Source organism: Leguminivora glycinivorella, chromosome 7 (assembly GCF_023078275.1).
Source record: "Leguminivora glycinivorella isolate SPB_JAAS2020 chromosome 7, LegGlyc_1.1, whole genome shotgun sequence".
In the NCBI taxonomy this organism is placed as follows: Eukaryota; Metazoa; Arthropoda; class Insecta; order Lepidoptera; family Tortricidae; genus Leguminivora; species Leguminivora glycinivorella.
The window spans coordinates 9,903,304-9,925,259 of record NC_062977.1 but is presented as its reverse complement, the minus strand read 5'-3'; the positions used below and the strand labels follow the sequence as shown (position 1 = coordinate 9,925,259).

General features: G+C 36.9%; 1 protein-coding gene across 3 annotated transcripts in view; it reads left to right on the top strand.

Annotated features, from left to right (window-relative positions):
* LOC125227928 (5-hydroxytryptamine receptor) overlaps positions 1-21,684 on the top strand; it is a 48,065-nt gene extending 26,381 nt beyond the window's left edge. The window contains exons 2-6 of one of the 3 annotated variants that reach the window (XM_048132333.1): positions 16,477-16,561; positions 16,919-17,179; positions 18,173-18,306; positions 19,066-19,175; positions 20,618-21,684. In XM_048132333.1, the coding sequence (XP_047988290.1) occupies positions 16,945-17,179; positions 18,173-18,306; positions 19,066-19,175; positions 20,618-21,485 (1,347 nt within the window). In that variant the 5' untranslated portion in view covers positions 16,477-16,561; positions 16,919-16,944 and the 3' untranslated portion in view covers positions 21,486-21,684. Of the gene's footprint in view, positions 1-16,476; positions 16,562-16,905; positions 17,180-18,172; positions 18,307-19,065; positions 19,176-20,617 lie in introns of all 3 variants that reach the window. The other 2 variants (XM_048132334.1, XM_048132335.1) reach the window with 2 other exon arrangements.
* The last annotated feature ends 272 nt before the right edge of the window (positions 21,685-21,956 follow it).

Genomic DNA, 21,956 nt, shown 5'->3' with positions numbered 1-21,956 from the left:
AGAGACCTTCCACCCTGTTCTTTCAATTAAATAATTTTACTTGTATTCATTCTACTCAAGTACAAAGTCGTTAAATTATCCTTAATCTTTTTTTTACATTTTGTAAGAATCTCGAGTTACTTGCTTCTTATTCAGACCAACAGATCATATGGAAAATTGGTAAAAGAATCGTGATAAGCAGTGTTAAATAGTGCATGTGTAAGTATTATATACTAGAAGTCTCTACTATTTCTCTAGTTTTAGGATTTAAAACTAAAATTTTATGAATTTTCATGAATTTCATTATAAACCGATTGGCTTTCAAGGTGGAAATCTTGGATTTGACATTACTGTTTCATCTCTCACAATATACATACTTACTTAATATAAATGAAGACTGAGGACTGAAGACCCCATAAATGATACGATTTCAATGCATTAATATCGCTGAAAACCCTGTATAGTAATTAGCAAATTGCAGAACTTCACCCTTAATTTAGCAAAAATCACTGAAGGTCGTGAGTTCAAATCTCCCCAGCGCTGAATATCATCAGATCATCACTGATTCTGGTTAAATACATTTCAAAAAGATTGGTCAAATGTCAATAAAATTGATAACAGAATTATAATATTATCTTTATTTACATGAACATAATGATATAAGAAACTAAGACAACAGCTAGCTAATATCTAAAATAGGCCCTTGATCCATTGTACCAAGGATACTGGCGACATTTCCTCGCTGTATCGCAATGCTGATACGTTGTGTGAGGAAGTCGCCAGCTCTTCGGTCACCAGTTACCTCAACCAGACGCTTCGCGATTTCTAATAAAATATTACTTTTAAACTTTTTGTGAATTTGTGGAAACTTATCGTGGTAAAATTTTCCACTTCGCACACAATGAATGATGGTTCGCACGCACATAATGAAATAACCCTCTCATGTCAGGTGTACACGTGAAGGTCATCGCCTGCAATCAGGCGATGCGTGTTCGCTTGCCTCGTAAATAAGTCACAAAAATATTGTCTTGGCTCTATAATTATACAGCGCGTAAACCTAATAAGGGCGATAAATGAAACCAGGCATATAATTCAATATTGTTATCATTAATTAAGAGGTGTTTTTGAGTTACTTTTAATTTTCAACGAGGGTGCGGTGTGCTGATGACGGGAGGACTTACGGAACTAACTTGTTCCGTTTATTGTCCTTTGAGTCGTCGGCAACCCGAACCCTCCTTGGAACTTGTACACTCCTTTTTGCTGTGTACTTAACACAGCAAAAGGGAATGTACAAGTTTCTAATGGGGTGGCAACGCGCATGTGACACCGTTTGAGTTGCAGGCGTCCATAGGTTACGGTGACCGCTTTACATCAGGCGGGCCGTATACTTGTTTGCCAACGACGTAGTATAAAAAAAAAAAAAAAAAAATTTTTGAAAAAAATCCCAACAGCAATGTACTGTAAACGTTGTTGCGATGACAATCAATGACAACTGTCAACGAGCGTTAAACGCGAGTGTGTTTGCATTACGTTGCGGGCCGAATTAATTTGTATGGATAAAAAAAAAATTCCATTTTAAGTAAAAGTTATCTAATATTTTCCATTTTTTATGTCCTATACTCACCACCGTTAAGAGGTTCGCCCGTATTAGGTTTACACCCTGTATACACCCATACAGACGATAAATCTACCAACATGAATACGTGTCGTTTCGCCTCTAGCTAGAGTAATTATTAATCAAGCGATACTTTAAGTTTAACGCGTTGACTGTAACATAAAGAAAGGCTTAAGATGATGAAGAATAACAATGACTTGCTTACACGATCCATCTAATAAAAGTGCTATCAAGGGGCCGATTTTTGAGTCTCACGGCGTTCGAATTCAGAAAATTGTCACTGAAAATAATAGACAATTCACCGTTTTCAACCGGTATTTTAGTGACAGTGAGACTCAAAAACCGAAACCTCTTCTTAGATCACTTGCCTTGTTTATGGTACTTACGAACATGAACATAAAATTTAAGCTCATTTACACAGAAAGTGTACAATTTTAAAAGCTTTCCCAAGCTTAAGACCCACCACCAATTGACAATGAGTAGTCCGATTTTTAATAATTTTATAAATATGAAATTAAAAAAAATGAACTCGTCTCGTTTTAATATAATTTCTAAAGTACCTAATTATAACGCAATGTTTACGTTTCTTGAAGAATTAAAATTTCAATTTGTAGTAGGTTAGCTTAAGTCATAAGAACATAGGTTAATGGAGTAATCTCCTTATGGCGAGCTTTTAAATTAAATATTTCAACAAAACAAAGCTAGCATGAAATGAGGTAAAATAATGCGTTGTTTTCCATTTAACTTCCGGGTCTCAGAATGGCACATAAATTAAGTACCTACCTAGTCAATAAGTATGTTCTTATACAGAGTGGGGCCTGTAACAAAGGCGAAGAATTGAACTCTAGGCTATTCTCCTTATACTGATCAACATTTGTTCGGCGACTTTTAAAAATAACTTATATTTTGATTTTTATCACTCTTGAAAGTTTTTTCTAAGAGGTAATGTATTGCGAATTCTGTTAAGTTTAAAGTGTGACAGAGTGACAGACAACGTCAATGACAACAATAATGGCGTACATTGAAGCTAATATTTATTTTGTATGAAAAATTAAAAATTTAAAGACTTCATAATTTTTAAAAGTCACTTAACAAATGTTCATCAGTATAACGAGAATAGCCTACAGTTCAATTCTTCGCCTTTGTTACAGGCCCCACTCTGTATAAATTGTGTAGCGCCCAGACCACCTGCATGAAAAATGACATGACTTGTCATAAGGTTCCGACGTTCGGTCCAGTTCCATACACTATTTGGTCATTGTCGTAACCACGAGGAGCTTCCGTTATTAGTTATTACTTTCCTTATATTAGACTAATTACAATACTAAAGCTTATACCTTTCTCAGTAAACAGTGCAGTACAGCATTCCGCTGATCTAAATATATGTATAAAAGAAGAAACTGACTGAGTGACTGACATATCAACGCACAGCCGAAACCACTGGTCCTAGAGATACCAATGGAACGTAGGTTCCTTATATTACAGAGGAGCATTAAAAAAGGATTTTTCAAAATTCACCTCCTAAGGGGGTGAAATGGGGGTCCAAAGTTTGTATGGAAAAACAACATTATAAACACGGGCGAAGCCGCGGGAAAAAGCTAGTAACAAATAATGAATTGGACTGGAAATTCAAAGTTCATAGCAGTTTATGATGTAACATACCTATTTTAAATGAATAAGCAACGAAGCTGGCAGCAAATAGAATTGTCCGTTGCTAGCGTCTGGCAGCCGCCGGCCACAGGCTAGTACAATAATAGATAAGCTGGGCGCACCTAGGGAACCACATTTAATTTGTTTTAATCGAATATTTGTATGTACAGTCGCTTCTTTATCATGTGTCATCCATGTTACCATGCATCCATGTCACAGTTTTGTCGTCACGATAAAATACCTACGGATCTCGAGTTTTTGAAAGGCCTCCCGATTTTAGAGCGCTAATAGGGGCTAAGACAAGTTATTGTCTATTTTACGATTACATCCAATTTCACCCAATAAAAGTAGACCCTTTTAAAATGTTACGGATATTTATTAGTTGAATTCAGCTGTAAGTATTCAGGTTCCGCATCATTATTACAATTTTCTAAATACTTATAGTAGCAAATAGGTGCAGATTGTCACGGTAGAAAACTTGTTCCGCTAGGCAATAATTATGTATTTACCCTATTACCAATACATATATTATAATCTCGCTCATTTTCATTCGAAATCTGTGCATATAAACCAAACTGCTTCCAAATCAAAATGAATGCAAAATGTGAATTTTGTAGTTAATCGAAAAGACAATGTCCATGGATGCCATTTTTGTTTCGTTTTACCGAGCTTCATTTTAACAAGGAATATATTTCCATGGGTAAGTAGGTACCTACCTAAGCTTTACCTTCGTCATTTTTTCGCTCTAACGAGATGTGACATTATAAAAAGGTGGCATTTGGGTGAACTCATAAACAAACGGTAGGCTGCGATGGCACGTTTGCCGCGTACTGAATCCGCTGAATTCTTTATAAGGGCTGGATCATTAATTCAGACAATGCCTCTCGATTTCACTTGATAAAATTTATCTTTTCCGAGTACCTAATTGCAAATTGTTATTAGGTATTTGGACGCCGATAAGTTATTTAATGAAAACTACGTATGTATTATCTTACTTATTGCGGGCCAAATTATTTATTGATAGCCATAACTACACTATTGGCGAAAAATTATAATAACATCTCCACAAGCTTATAGCCAAGCACTGCTGCCGCGATAAAAAAATACAATTGTATGTATACATATGTAACTACGTTTATTTAATCACTACTCGCTTTGCCACTATTACATTGACACTTGCTAAGGCGGAACGCAATGCTAAAGGGTTAACAAAGTATAAAGTAAAGTCGTTTCCATCTGCCTGTCCGTCCCTATGTATGTTTAAATCTTTTAAAGTATGCAACGGATTTAGATGAGCTACTTTTAAATAGAGTGATTCATGAGGAAGGTTTATATCGTGACTACTTTGAAAAAATCTCGTATCTCACACTGCTACTCAAAGTTGAAATGCACCCTACATATGTACTACATTTGTCTTTGACTGACAGAAGAATATCTATACGAGTTTCTTTTTGTTCCAAAGTAGTGACGACATGTATAATTTTATTCTCGTGCAATGCCGGGGTGGGTCGCTAGTTAAATTATAAATTCAATACTCTAATCTCATAAGTTCCGTAAGCACCAAGTCAACTTTAAACGGGGAATCGTTCGAGCAGTCACCCGCACACGGGCTCGCTAATATCGCGGCTACCCGGCTAGATTTACGACCGCAAACCCACTCATTACTGGGATAATAAATTACTGTTTACTATCTAGTTAGGCAGTTCGTGAATATCATAATATGCTTCCTGCTGTTTTGATTATTATAATAATATCTCATCTCATTTAAGTAGTACCTAAAGGTATACAATACAATACACTTTCTTTATTGCACACCTACACTACACAAGTATCTATCTATATTCCTAAAACTAAGGGCATGATTTGAACTTAAGCCAATAAATAAGGCACTGTTTACTATCTAGTTAGGCAGTTCGTTAAAATGCTTCCTACTGTTTTGATTATTAAAATATTATGTGTATAAATATAATATGTACGTTTTTAGGGTTCCGTAGTCAACTAGGAACCCTTATAGTTTCGCCATGTCTGTCTGTCCGTACGTCCGTCCGTCCGTCCGCGGATAATCTCAGTAACCGTTAGCACTAGAAAGCTGAAATTTAGTACCAATATGTATATCAATCACGCCAACAAAGTGCAAAAATAAAAAATGGAAAAAAATGTTTTATTAGGGTACCCCCCCTACATGTAAAGTGGGGGCTGACATTTTTTTTTCATTCCAACCCCAACCTGTGATATATTGTTGGATAGGTATTTAAAAATCAATAAGGGTTTACTAATATCGTTTTTTGATAATATTTATATGTTCGGAAATAATCGCTCCTAAAGGAAAAGAAAGTTCGTCCCCCCCCCTCTCTAATTTTTGAACCATAAGTTTAAAAAATATGACAAAAATCACAAAAGTAGAACTTTATAAAGGCTTTCTAGGAAAATTGTTTTGAACTTGATAGGTTCAGTAGTTTTTGAGAAAAATACGGAAAACTACGGAACCCTACACTGAGCGTGGCCGGACACGCTCTTGGCCGGTTTTTTTTTTCTAAATATTTAAGGCGAGATGATCTGTCAAACTAACCAATCCAAGGGGGCCCGCGCGGCTCTGTTCGCTTGTCGCACGCGGGAACTCAAATTCGCGCGGCAGCATGACACAGACGGATCGCAGTACAATGATCGCCGTATTTTAACTGGGCTTTCTTATTTTTTTCATGAAATAGGAGGTGTTTATGAACGGACAAGAGGGGGCAAAATAGAAATACAAAAATCTGTCAAGGTGGTCAAAGACATGCACTAACCTTCTCTCCGGGAGTCAGGAACTGCAGGCAGGATTGGCTGGGGTCCACACTTCATCACGGAAGCACAACCGTTTTTGCACATGTCTTATAACAGTCTATCCGGTGTCAACAACTAATTAGAGGGCCGCGCGGGGCGGAGCGAGGCGCGAGGGGAGGGGAAACATATCTTTTAAATATATATGGTTAGGTAGGTAGAATTATAGGTAGAATTTTGAACAGGAGGCAAATGAGCAGCTGTATCGCCTGATGTTAAACGATCACCGCCTTTATTTTCTTTATTAGGTTTCATCATTTGTGTAAGTAATACTAATGATTTATAGTTACAGTGTCTTTGGTCAGCGTTGTCGGTGCTTTTAAGGACGTACCTAAACTACAATCAATTTTATCGATTTTTTCGGGTTCTCCAACTGCCATCGTCGAAACTTCTTAGTAATCGCACTTAGCTACAGATCGACAGGGTGAAATAAAAAGGACCATTCAAACTTTGCATAGTGACTTTTGAGGTCATTATGAACAAGTTTTATTAAGGGTCCAATGCTGAAACCACGAAAAAAAATTGGATGTTCCATAGAAATGAGCTGTATAATGACAGTCGAAATGTATAAAAAAGATATTTTTTTGCGTTTTCAGCATTAGTCCCATAGTAAATAGGAGCACAATTTGAAAATTACGAGTTACAACTATTTACCTGCAAAAATAATACTGTGTAGAGAATTTTATGGAAATATACCTACTTCTCCTAAACATCATAACTGTAGCTTTTACGGTTTTCCTGAATATATAAAAAAAACTGAAAATGAATATATGAAAAACTGAAGGGAGGAGGGGAAAGATTAACATCTCGGCGAGTTTTCTACTTCATGTAGAAGTTTTTTCTTATAAACATATTGTTAACAGAACACAGTAACCGTCATTCAGCTTCTTTGACCATAGACTTTATGTAAAAAGTTTATTATGTCATGTCACTGTTGTTTAAAAATACACATTTTTGTCAGTCGTGAATAAATAACGCTTTTTCATTTTCATATTGAAAGCTTTTAAGCTGTATACATGCCAAAGATTCGAATTTTATTCTTGTTGTTTATGAACCTACTAATAGCAGGTTAGTTACTTGTATATTTTGATGATCATCATTCAAACATGATGAAATCACATCCAGTCACTGATGAAATCTATGCTATTTATATTTTAATATATGAATAAAATCAAAAGTATGAAAACTATGCAATTAAAACTTTGTCTATTTAATAAAGTTGCTATTGATATCATATCCTGACAATTATATTTATCTGGTTTAAACCAGACCCAAAATTCGAGGATTCAGAAGAACGACAAAATGCTTTAAGAAAACAGCTTTTCTCTTCGCTTGACTCGTGTTGGCGGGGGCACTACCGCCACTACCGTACCTCCAAATAAAATACAACCCAGCACAAAATAAAGTATCAATACCATTCTATGCCTACCTTGAATTCTCAAGTATATTCATATCAAGTATCAACTGTTGTCAAAGGAGTCAGACAGCTTGTTGAAGGATTCATGTGATCTTGCAAATTAGACAAATATCTGTAAATATAAAGTACCATAATCATACCCACCAAATAAAATAAAAAAATGTCCAGCTTTATCAATGTATGATTATGGACTTTCATCAAAATTTATTGAGAAGTTAAAATACTGAAATCTTTTAACTATTGTGGAAAAATGGCGATAGTTGTCAAACAAAATTTCTGTCAGGCTGGCCACATGTTTGGCATAGACACAGAAAAAATATAGACGGAGGTTAGCACGATCTAATTAACCTTATACCAAATTTTTAAAGACAGAAATACCTACCCTACCTGATCTTCAATCAATACTGTACCTACCGCCGTCTTTTCTTTCTAAGAACTCAATATTTTTATGAAAATTATACGTAAGTTTCTTCACTAAATGGATAATGGATGGCACAATCGAAAGTCGAATAGTATTTTCCAAGTGGCGGACAGAAATCGTTTTGTTTGGCGTTGGAGAAATGCCAATCGGCTACGGGGCCGTCATATATTTTCCAAGTGGAAAAGTTGTGCTGTAATGCGTCATCTAGGGGTTTCTAAAATCTATGATGTTTAGATATCGTAAATGTCACTTGATAACATCATATGAAAATGAAATACTTACGAGTATATATAAATTATCATTTTCCTCCCTTTTCACAGTCTTTGATTAGAATTTTCTTTATTTATTTGTTTTCTAGCACGCAATTATTTTTTCTGCCTCCTCAAAGCTTTGTTCCCCATTGTTTCAATGACACGTGACCACGCGGAGAAAACTGACATAGGTCCATCCTCTGAAAGCGCCGCCGCGCGACTGAAGAGGCCATAAGTGCCATCGAAAATGTTTTCGATTTCAAATTTTTTTTTCAAAAAAAATATTTTTTTGCTAAAACAGGATTAGTAACAGGTCTTAAAATTGGGTTCATAGTTGTTCCATCTTTCCTTTGCGGATTTGGTAGTATTTGGTAAATATTATATTATTTTAATGATGCTACCCGCACAAACTCATCAGATTCGTCTAGATAATCTTATTACCTATATATTGAAGTAAAAAACAAGTCAAATAAGTTTTTATCCTAGCTATGGGAACAATTTATTGTTAAAAGAAGAGGTAACTTTGGAGTCATTTTCTATCGAGCGAAGTTGTAACATTCATGTTGTTCAACTCCATAACATACTAACCAGATCCTGAAATTTAACATATATCGTTTTCAGATTTTTCCATTGCGTTTTCCTATGTTTTTAACGGCTTCAAAAAACGAGTGCGCGCAGCGTCTACGGAAATATATCGCCTGTAAGTAGTTTGTATCTACCTTATATTTTTAAAACTAACGGCATGATTCGAACTTTAATTAAACACGTAAAAAAATTAGATCGAAATACGATTCGGGGCGTATATTATGTCAAAGTCAAAGTCGTTTCCATGTGAACACACGTCACTTTTGACATTAATATATTCAATACTGTCCTCTGTTTATGAAAAAGCAAAAGAAATATTTTAACACGTCTATGGGGCAGGTCGGCCAACCCTTCATTTATCAAACAAAAGAAACTTGTTTATCAAACGCAAAGTTTTTTTTTATTGACCATTGAAAATACTCCAGAGTAGGTATCAATTTTCAGTAAGTGCCTAATCGTTATTTAGCTACTATACGAGTATGTATTGAATTATCTACGCGTACAAAAGTGATATATTGTTCAGTACCCCATTAAAATCATATCAGTAGAGAGATACCTCACTTACATACCAAATATACCCATTGTCTTAACGGAAAAAAATACCTTTTACAAAAGTGTCACGCATGTATAAGTATATTTATTTCGTTTATGATCAAATTAAATCCAATCCGGTTTTCATCCCATCGACAAGTATTTCGTTTAACTTTTTCTTTTGACCCGCCTCGGTTAATTTAGATTCCATCAATTCTAAAATAGTCCTCTTATATGATTCCCCGGCAAGCTCAGCTGATTTCACCCCAAGCTAACGTAAAAACATTAAGTTTTTTAAAGCCGGTTTTTAGTCGCCAAAGCGGTTCTGCATTAACTTTTCAATGTAATAAGTAATAATGTGTATTGTCAACCATCTTCAAAACTCGACATGATAGTTCATTCACCTACTTAGGTATCTTTTTATCAAGCAAGAGATATGCTGCTGATAACCAAGAGAGATAGGCATTTAAATTGTACTAACATAACTAAAAACAAATGATAAACTGAAATAGATACCATACACTAAAGAAAAAGCGATCAAGCCCACTGGTGGCGAAGCCGGGAATCGAACCCGGGTCTCCAGCTCTACATTAAGCGATTTTTAATATGTAAATAGACTTTAAAGATGTAAAAAAGACCTAAAGCGTCGCATGTCAGCTTTATTTACTTTCACGAGATGAAATTAGATCGCAAGTTAATCTCGACAGGAAGGAATAAAAATTGCCGCAAAACAAGAGAGTAATATTCTGTAGAGACTGCGAAGCTTACTTGCGTGCCACTTTAATAACGAACTGTAGTAAACAAGTTGTAAAATTGAAATATCAAACTAACAAAGGACTGATTGCTACCAATTGCTACCAAAAGTTTATGTTATTTTTAAGTTAGTGTCGTTGGTAGTAGTGTACTGGTGATGTGGGTGGTAATCACGCTGCAAAAATATCTTTGACACACTTTAATTTTGAACTAGGTACAGTGGTTGCACGTAGATTATATAAGAATGCTGTAAAAAATATGTTGCTGAAACATAATTAGTGATAATAGTTAAAATTCAAGAAACAAAGTTTGAATCGGGCATCTTACATATTTGTGACACGTTTTAACCGGGCATTTTGTAGGCGAGAGGCTGGCAACCTGTCACTGCAATGTCACAATTTGGATTTCTTTCAACCCCTTTTTGCCAAGAGTGGCACTGAAACTTAGTAGTTCATGTGCTCTGCCTACCCATTTATGGGTTACAGGCGTGATTATATGTATGTATGTTTTAACCCCTGAAACGCCGATGATATTTAAAATTAGCAACTGAATTAATAACCTTTGATTTGTTAATTAAAGTCCACAATGTCTGTGACGGATACGGGACAAGGTATTCGAGGGGTTGACGGTTATGGTACCAAAATAATATTCAATAGATGTACAATACAATACACAATACAAATGTAATACTCTTTATTGCACATCTTGATAAAAGACAACAATACAAAACAAGGAAGCAACACGAACAAAGCTAAACAACAGGCGGTCTTATCGCTAAAGAGCGATTTCTTCCAGACAACCTTAAGACCGACCTTAAGATGTAATTTAATCATTTGCTCATCAGCAAAGGTAAATCCAAGAAGGTGCATAGACAAATGCCACATAATAATATAAGTTCCTTATTGGGTAGCTCTAGGCAGGAGGCATAAGCTGCTGCTTCTCTCGGAAAACATTCTAGATAGCGAATGTAATTTCATAAGCGCTTGTTTATCAAATAGCGACCTTGGCTTCATTATACTTTAAATAGAGTAAACGTACAGCTAATTCAGAATGGGTAATTAATTAGCCGCTGAATTTAACAGTCACGATTATTTTCCCGGCCCGGCTGACGGGCGCCATTTGTTACAAAAATAGAGCTTATATAACGAAAACAAGGATTATTTTTTAAGTTAGTTTCATAAATTATCTGGGAAGTGAGTTTATATTTAAATAAAGATAGGTTAACAAATAGGGATGAAAGATTTATTTCTGGAGATAGGTATTTTATGAAACAGCTAATGAATAAATCCATGATTTATACCGGCTTCGTTAACAGATTAGTTTAAATTAATAATGTTAAATATTTAGGATATTGAAATATTTTGTACATAGATACGCCTTCGTGGACCGAGGTTAGTATCCTCGAGGGCGTAATTCATTATTTTTGATTGATGACAACATCTCAGACGAATAGTTTTAGATAATTGTGATCTATGAGTGTAATCCTTTTAGTAAAGATTACTAACTAAAACATAAGATATTTAGATATATTATATATTTTGATTGAAATCTGTATTAAAAAGCTCATCTCTTTACCATGACATTTTGACGTTTTAGAATATGTTACTATATATTGCAAGAGTCCATTTACACGATACGAGAACTCGCATGCGAGTTTCATTACAATGCAGTTTTTGATTGTAACAACAATCCCATCGCAATGTAGGTAACAACAAATACTATATAAACTCTACGAGTTAATACGTGCAGCTTGGTGCCAAAGTTGGCAACACGCGATACTAGCGCCTCTAGCGGCATGAGTTGATCAAAATAGTTTAGTTCATACAGTTTAAAATTTAAAAAAGTCACACACTCATATTTCTTTGTTTTATTCCGTCTAAAAATGTTAAAGTAGATCAAGTAATCGCATTTTGTGTTGTTTTACGTACTACGCCTATACTGACAACTACTTTGAACAACTCGTACCGCTAGATGGCGCTGCTAAAATCGTTGCCGCTTCATTGTATGGGAAACGTCACAAGCTGCACGTATTAACTCTAGAGTTTATATAGTATTGGGTAACAAGTAACTAGAATTGCATGCGAGTTAGAGCGCCGTGTAAATGCAAAATGCAGTGTAGCATGGTAAATTTTTCAGTTAGTACTGTAAAATTGTGTAAAAAAAATAAGATAATGTCTACATTTATATTACAACTACCTTTTGCCCGCGGCTTCGCACGCGTTCGAAAAAGACAAAAAGTAGCCTATGTCACTCTCCATCCCGTCAACTATCTCCACTTAAAAAATCACGTCAATTCGTCGCTCCGTTTTGCCGTGAAAGACGGATAAACAAACAGAAACACACACTTTCCCATTTATAATATTAGTATGGATATGGATAGTAAATTGGAACTTTCAATAAATAAAGTAGAATAATTATCTAACGTATATAACGATACCAAATACTCGGGCAGCATCGTAACTCGACCACTAATGGGGTCGTTGAGAAAACTGCGTGGAATTCGTCCCTCGGGAAAACACGATAATAACTTTTAATCAGAGTTTCCATACTCACCAACAACAAAACTAATGAAGCCCATATTTTATTCCAATTTTGGTCTCTAAAGAGCATGACAGCTTTTGACAAGTATTATTTTTACTTGGCTCGATGGCTTAAAAATAATGAGTCAAAATTTTTAAATGCCAGTGCTCTACATGCTGAATCGCTACAGCTGACATGTAATTTAACGTTAAGTGATATAATATTCATATAAGGTGTACTCGGGTAATTCCGAACGTCAAAAACGGTCGGTAAATCCGAAAAGGGACCCTTATTACTATGGAATCACGGGTGATTATCATTTGAATTTCGGAATTATCCGATTAATGGCATTACCGGAATACACCTTATTATAGATTATATTGTATTTTTATACATAAAATATGTATATTTAAACAATTCACAGTCGGCAGCCAGCCCGTTATTAGGCGGATGCTCAGCTCGTATTTTGTTTGTCACTACCAAGGATTATGTATATAGGATTTACGGTCTCCATACTAAGAATCGTACATTTTTAGCGCCACCTATTAAATACTATCATAACTACACTGATGATGCCTACAATTTTTTTTATGTGTATTGACGTCATACTTATTAAAATAAAGAAGCATGTCAATTCATTTGTTCTTATTAAAAATAAAAACACGCAAAAATATTTCGGGATGATTTTGGCTACTTCCAGGCTTCCATACATTTCAGATGGGCGTTGTCTGTGCCGTATTATATGGTCCTTGGTCGCCATATACAAATTTTCGCCTGTTACCGGCTACGCTCGTAGCGCGTAGCACTAAATGTGTTATTATAACAAAGAGGATCGTACATAGAGAAGTGTATAAAATGGGTGCGCCAAAGTTCATATAAAATTGTTATATAGATTATTGGTAGACCGAAAATGTTTCTTATACAATTTTACATTATAATGATCATTATTTATAACAATTTTATGTTAATAACGATCGTAACTTCGAATAACTTATGTTCATAATGTCATTCATCATAAATACGTTTTATACTAATGATTATGTTTGTATACTTATTGATCATAACGATTGCGAGTAATATAATTTATCGTTATATTATTGTTAACAGAACAGACATCACATGTGATAGTCCAGTTAGGTGCGACGACGAGCGTAGCGAGGAGGAGCGTGTTAGGTTAGGTTGACCGTGAGCGAACCAGAAACGACTTTTTAATGTAAATTGTATATGTCACTGTAAAAGCTCCAAGCGCGCTTCTATAAATGGCACAAGTTTTTCATAGAACTTCCCCAAAACGTTTATAAATAATTTTATGATGAATCATTTTCTTAAACGCAAAATTATGAATGTTATTAAATATTTGTATAGAATTTATGATTAAAAATTTTCGACTAAATGATTATTATGAACAGTGATAGTAGTACTATTGATAATAATGAAACAAAATTATGATAAGCAAAATTATGACAAATGATCATTCGGAGCACAAATCGGTATAAGCAATAATTTTATAACAAATAATTTTATATGAGCCAATATGGACCCGTATAAAATATAGAGAATATCTGTCAGAGTCAAATCAGTCAGTGCGTAGACTGCCATGTCTCGACCCGGGATGAAAACTTTTTAACCTCAGTTTTGACAATTTGGCCCATATTATTAACATGATAAATGTCAATAATAAATAATAGCGCCATCTAGCCGAGAATCAACCAAAGCCTTAGCGCCATCTAGGCGACCATACCTTTTTCTGATGGTTCCGAGGTACGTTTTCTTTCTTAGATGCTGTCTCTATACGTATGTCTTTGGTTATGACAAGTAGATAATAACACAGAACTTTATTTATATAGAAGAAACAAGTTCATCTATTTGTATAGGGGCCGAGCGTGTCAAATTTTGTACTGAAGTTGTTTCTTGCCTGTAATTTTAAATATGTCTCAGGCTGATTCAGGTCTTGATTGTTCATAATTTTTGTGTTGTTGCAATTGAATATCACGTAACGAGGCATTTTTTTATGTTTTTATTGACTTCAACTTACAAAAATTGACGCCCGAAAGCTGCAAGCTGCGATTAAAGACGGACAACTCAGTGGATTTCACTGAGTTCATTTGACACGCTGTGGATAATAATATACAAAACCATAAAAACTGGTACTATTTTTCAAAATTTATGAGAAAATTTAATTAGGCATGGCAATCATGAAGGAAAATGATCTCTACTACAAACACTAGTTTTCTACATAATCCGTAACATTATAATTCGTGTTATAATGTTTTCTGTTATTACAATTTTCATCCAATATTATATTCTCTGTTCTGGAAAAAAAGTATTGTTCGGTAAATAGAAATATGAAAAAATTGTATTGAATTAAACTTGAGCGGGTCAGTTACAGATACAAATGTTTTGTGGAGCGCACTTAATCGACTTCCCAGTTTGTACTTTATTGTAAAATGTTACAGATACTTTTCCAATTTCATTTATTTTAGTAATTATTATACTGACACGTTCACCTAGGTTTTAATAAACAATATATTTTTTGAAATTTTGCTACGGGAAATGAACTTATTATGTAAGTTAGAAACCGTTCTAATTTTAAGCGTATCTAAAATTTATCGTGTAGGTACCTATGTTAATTTTGTGCCTAAAATCTTAAATGAAACTTAATTACGTAATCCTACTTTCGCCTTTACAGTCATGAGCGATTATAGGAGTCTGCATGCCACATAATTAGTTTCGTATTAATAACGCAATTAACTACACACATGTCGCTTCATAGAGACGCGACCGCAAATTACATCTGAGTCAAGTCGCTAGTTTGCATCAGAACTAGGAAATCTAAGATTACCTCGTCTTATTGAGATGTCAACGGTCTAGGTACCGACACTAACGACACAAATACAGAGTGGGGCCTGTAACAAAGGCGAAGAATTGAACTCTAGGCTATTCTCCTTATACTGATCAACATTTGTTCGGCGACTTTTAAAAATAACTTGTATTTTGATTTTTATCACCCTTGAAAGTTTTTTCTAAGAGGTAATGTATTGCGAATTTTGTTAAGTCTAAAGTGTGACAGACAACGTCAATGACAACAATAATGGCGTACATTGAAGCTAATATTTATTTAGTATGAAAAATTAAAAATTTAAAGACTTCATAATTTTTAAAAGTCACTGAACAAATGTTGATCAGTATAAGGAGAATAGCCTACAGTTCAATTCTTCGCCTTTGTTACAGGCCCCACTCTGTAGATCAACACGAATTAGTTCGAATTAATTTTGTGTCCAGCGGAAACGTCTACAAACGATCCTATTAAACTAGGAGATAAATTAAAGGTGTTGAAATTCACTGTCTTGGGTAGGACTTGAACCCACGTCCACTGGATCGCTAACCTAGTGCTCTTCCATCTAAGCTACAACGACGCTAACAAACACAGCGAATATTTCCACCTCATGAATTGACATTGTTTTACGAATAAATATCTATCTATCATCAATTCATTTCTCCATGTATTCTATTACTTCGAAGTAATACGAGTATAATATACTTACGGAGAAACGGGATGTACGTTACAATATTATGCATAGAGATGTTTGCTAAACGTAAACATAGGATAGCTGCGAAATGGTCTCTAGGTACACGAAATAATATTAGCTTACATTTGGGCTACATCGAAATTGTAACATTGCACAACTTTACTATTCCGAGTAATGCTAATGGATCGATGTGTTAAGATATTATTTTAGCCGCTATTTATTAATACATGTGTAGATTTTAAATAATTATACTATTTATACTTTATTACACATATACCTATAATATCATAAAAAATACAAAAAATACAAAACATTGTGTCGGAATACAATATCATACTTAAACAATATTATATAACTAAGGTCAGCTACCTAAACTGAGGTTAACAATAAAATCTTTTTTACAGATTGGAACGGAAGCAATACATAAATTAGAAATAACGATGGTGGACCGAGCATTGAGTCTCTTGCTCCGAAAATACAACACAAGCAGTAAGTACATATCTACTATACACTACACATATGTCGCAGCCAAGTTTTAAGAATCCGACGTTTACAAACGGCCCTGTCGTTTTACAAACACGAAACGATTTGACAAACGCTTAAACTACTAAGGTAAATTGTAAAAAGTCCGCATTTTGTAAAATATCTTATGACATTAGCAGCGCCGTTTGCAAAATGTCGCGGCATTTTGTAGAAATTGTAGAATTAGGTAGAATATTCACCATTCATAGTTATCCTTTTCACGTTATATGAAAAGGCAAGACGGGACGGGACGACTCGTGCAAAAGCATAGCGACATCTATGTAAGTCATCATGTAAAAGATGTGAAATAGCATTTGTCAGCAGGTGGCGCGGTGTCTCGGTGAGAGGACATGGGGGGCGCGGACGGAGGCGACCTGCTGGAGTGGGAGGCTCTGTACCTGCGGCTGCCGGGGTCCAGCAACCACTCGTGGAACGCCACCGAGTGGGTCCCCGAATGGAACGCCACCGAGGTCTCGAACGTCAGTTGGTGGGATTCGTCCGCGCCCTTCGACTCCACTGCCGCGCTCGTGCGCGCCGCCGCCAAGGCTGTTGTTCTCGGCTTACTCATTCTAGCCACTGTTGTAGGTATGTACATAATCAAATATTATTTTTCTTGTCATTATTTAAATGGAAAAATTTACATATTAAAACTAAGACTGAACATACAAATACAGCGCGTAAACGTAATAAGGGCGATAAATGAAACCAGGCAATCGATCGCATCATCGCAAAAGATCAATATTGTTATCATTAATTAAGAGGTGTTTTGGAGTTACTCTTAATTTTCACCCCATAATGAATTTTAAAATTTTTTCCAGCAGCAATGTACTGTAAACGTGGTTGCGATGACAATCAATGACAACTGTCAACGAGCGTTTAACGCGAGTGTGTTTGCATTACGTTGCGGGCCGAATGGATAAAAAAAATATTTCAATTTTAATTAAAAGTTATGTAATTACATTTTTTATGTCCTATACTCACCACCGTTAAGAGGTTCGCCCGTATTAGGTTTACACCCTGTATAATGACACACAATAGATGTTGGTAACTCTAAGATCATTCAATCGCATAGCACGGGTAATTAATATTCATTGTTTTGAACGCTTTGTACCATTTTCTTTGAAGTCTTCAATGGTATTTATGCGTTGGGCTGATTGATTAAAATCTTTAGTAAGACTTCTTACTCTTTGTCTCCTTGAAGTTAAGATTCTTTAAAATCAAACTATGTAAGTACCAATACTAACAATACATTTATCTGGAGCATCAACAACAGCAATATAAAAAAACAAACACAGAAAGCCAAGAATAGATTAAACCAAGAAACGTCAAGCATAATGCACACAGTTTTTAATTAGACAATATTTTATGTTTTTTGTCTGCATCTCGAATCCGGAGTTTGGAATTGCGCAAAAAATTGAGGCTAATAAAAGGATATGGCTAGTAGCCCTACCTATTTCGAATTTACCTACAATTTAATTTTGTCACTTTAAGTGCCTAATTCAGTAAAGTATAACAGAATAGATAAACTATTCTATATATCTTTGTGAATTCACTACATAATGTTATTTACCCGGACAGGTAACGTGTTCGTGATAGCCGCCATCCTGCTGGAGCGGCACCTGCGCAGCGCGGCCAACCAGCTGATCCTGTCGCTGGCGGTGGCCGACCTGCTGGTGGCGTGCCTGGTCATGCCGCTGGGCGCGGTCTACGAGGTAACACAGCACATTCTACTCGCCTGGTCAGCTAACGTGTCGTGATAGCATCCTGCTGGAGCGACACCTGTGCAGCGCGGCCAACCAGCAGATCCTGTCGCTGGCGGTGGCCGACCTGCTGGTGGCGTGCCTGGTCATGCCGCTGGGCGCGGTCTACGAGGTAACACAGCAAATTCTGCTCGCCTGGTCAGCTAACGTGTCGTGATAGCATCCTGCTGGAACGACACCTGTGCAGCGCGGCCAACCAGCAGATCCTGTCGCTGGCGGTGGCCGACCTGCTGGTGGCGTGCCTGGTCATGCCGCTGGGCGCGGTCTACGAGGTAAACTAACATAAGGCATTTATTTCTTAAAAAACAATTCGAAATTATAACTAGGTATCATAATAAATGTAATGTACATTTAAAAAGTAGGAACACAAATAAATGCAGTAACAACCGTTCACTATCTATGGAGGACCAAATCGTTTACTATGTAGAGCAAAAGAAAGAGGTAACTACAAAATACGATATCTACGGTATACCGTTATCTGAAGCACCCACAAAACAAACTTTCTTGAACCTACCGACGGGCTTAGTCAACCTGTGTAAGTGCGTTTTCACATGATCCGATCCGATATCGGATGTAGGAAGGATATCGGAAAAATCAAAGATGGCGGCTTCAATATGTAGGATATCGGTCTACATCCGATATGTGTGTAAGATTTTATTTATTTTTAATATTTGACCTGACTACCTAGACTAAGTAAGTGTATTGTTGTAGGTGGCGCAGCGCTGGACGCTGGGCCCCGAGCTGTGCGATATGTGGACGTCGGGCGACGTCCTCTGCTGCACCGCCTCCATATTGCATCTCGTCGCTATTGCTCTCGATAGGTAACTGATCTCGTCTCTTTATCCATACTAATATTATAAATGGGAAAGTGTGTGCGTCTGTTTTGTTTGTCCGTCTTTCACGGCAAAACGGAGCGACGAATTGACGTGATTTTTTAAGTGGAGATAGTTGAAGGGATGGAGAGTGACATAAGCTACCTTTTTGTCTCTTGCTAACGCGAGCGAAGCCGCGGGCAAAAGCTAGTGTTTATATTATGATAGACTCAAGATAAACTATTTACTGTTTCGTCATAGGTCTAGTGTTTGTCATAACGACCATCGAATTTTCACTTTAAATTTTACTGATTAATTATTAAAGGAATTAGTAAGTTTCTGAAATTATATCTTATTAATAAAATTTAGGAATTATTTTGGGCATAATAATGAATCCTATAAAAAAAAAAAAAAAAAATTAAACTTCCATTATAATAAAGTATCATAACGCGCTATTACTGATGTTAATGATTGTTATGAACGTTTCTTGTTAACGCCTTGTTCCATTTCAAAACACCTGATTTAATTCATTTTTCTCAAACATGGTATGAAATATTGATGTTATGTGCCTTATAATTGGCAGCGAATTATGACGTTGCAGGTGCGGCTAGGACGATTGATAGATAATGGAATTTCATCAGCAATTCCCGTTAAGTTTGTACATTTGGATCACGTCTCCGATTTGGATAAAAATTGGTAGGCTGATAGAGTTCATGATGCTGAGCAAGATCCACTAGGTTTCCCAAAATGTCCTAGGTTGATTGTATGAAACTTTCCTTTTTTGTTACCGAAAATGTATAGAAATCTGGTAACAAAAAAGGAAGGTTTCATACAAACTACATAGGACATTTTACGGAAATCCCTAGTGGATCTTGCTCAGCATCATGGTTGGCGTGATTGATATACTATCAGCCTACCAATTTTTATCAAAATCGGACGGACGTGACGGACAGACAAATGTACAAACTTAACTACGGAATTGCTGTCATACAAACCTTGCAGGCCAAGGCCGGCAAAGTCTTCTTTTTTAATTTCCAAACACAGATAATTGTGACATAACATCCAGGTATTTAGCCAATTAAAAAAAAACTATAAGGGGCTTATTAACTGGTACGGGCCCTAGACAATATTTGATTTTGGGTGCGTTTTCATACAAAAAAAAATTTTTCATTTTTTTTTTTCATTTTTTGTTTTTTTATAGGCGTATACGGGGTATTAAAGGGGAACGAAAATTCGATTATTTTTGCGCTACGCCGCACCGTTTAGGAGATACAGCCATCCAAAGTTACTATTTTTAGTAGACTTTATTTATTTCATACCATGTTTGAGAAAAGCACTATACATACCTCGGCGGGAAATGGGGTTGCCCGCCTCAGACCTATCCTCTATATGTCTATATGTCTTTTATTTGTCCCGGCCTCTGTAGTAATGTACTAATGTTTTGTTCATAGGTATTGGGCTGTGACAAATATAGATTACATTCATGCACGAACTGCGAAGCGGGTGGGCGCCATGATCGCGTGTGTGTGGGTCGTCAGCTTCCTCGTCTGCATCGCGCCGCTGCTGGGCTGGAAGGACCCCGACTGGGACCGACGGGTCTCTGAAGACCTACGTTGCCTCATTAGCCAAGATGTGGGCTACCAAATATTTGCAACGGCTTCGTCGTTCTACGTGCCAGTACTGGTTATATTAATACTGTACTGGCGAATATATCAAACCGCTAGAAAGAGAATACGCAGACGGCGAGGCGCCACGGCCCGCGGCGGTGTCGGGCCGCCGCCCGTGCCGGCGGGCGGGGCGCTCGTGGCGGCCGGCGGCAGCGGGGGAATCGCAGCCGCAGTTGTAGCCGTCATCGGACGGCCGCTCCCCACTATTTCTGAAACCACCACCACCGGTTTCACCAACGTATCATCAAATAACACGAGTCCAGAGAAGCAGTCGTGCGTAAACGGCCTCGAGCAAGACCCGCCGACCACCGGCTACGGAGCCGTCGCCGCCGCCTACTACCCGACGCTGGTGAAGCGAAAGCCGAAAGAGGCCGCCGACTCGAAACGAGAGAGAAAAGCGGCGAAAACTCTTGCAATAATCACGGGCGCGTTTGTCGCCTGCTGGCTACCGTTCTTCGTGTTGGCTATCCTGATGCCGACGTGCGGCGACTGCGAAGTGAGCCCGGTGCTGACGTCGTTCTCGCTGTGGCTGGGCTACTTCAACTCCACGCTCAACCCGGTGATCTACACGGTGTTCAGCCCGGAGTTCCGGCACGCGTTCCAGCGGCTGCTGTGCGGCCGGCGCGCGCGCCGCCGCCGCGCTCCCCCGTAGCGTCCCCCCGCCCCGCCCGCCCCCGTCAAGGTCCCCGCCCCGTTCGCTATTGTCTCTGCTCGACTGACCTCGTCTAGATCGACACACGTTATGTTACCTTGTTACATTTTCAGAGATATATTTACACCCCTTTATTTTTTGTACGTGATGAATGTGAATATGAATAGCTGTCTAGTAAATGAATCTAAAACTCTCTAAATAATGTTTTATTATTGTGCATGACGAAATATACGCCCATCGTGAACAGAAGAACCTTCCCTCGATTTCTAATGGATCTCATCATCAGGTCAAATGGGACCAATAAGTAAATATACAGGTAAATTTATTTAATAAAAAATAATAATGTGTTCAAAATATTAAGCATACTACTCACAGTATTTAAAACATATAATTCCATCCATCAATTATAGCATTAATTTCAAAGTGAAATTAAGCAGAAATGGCCTTGCTAAAAAGCATCAGAGATCAATC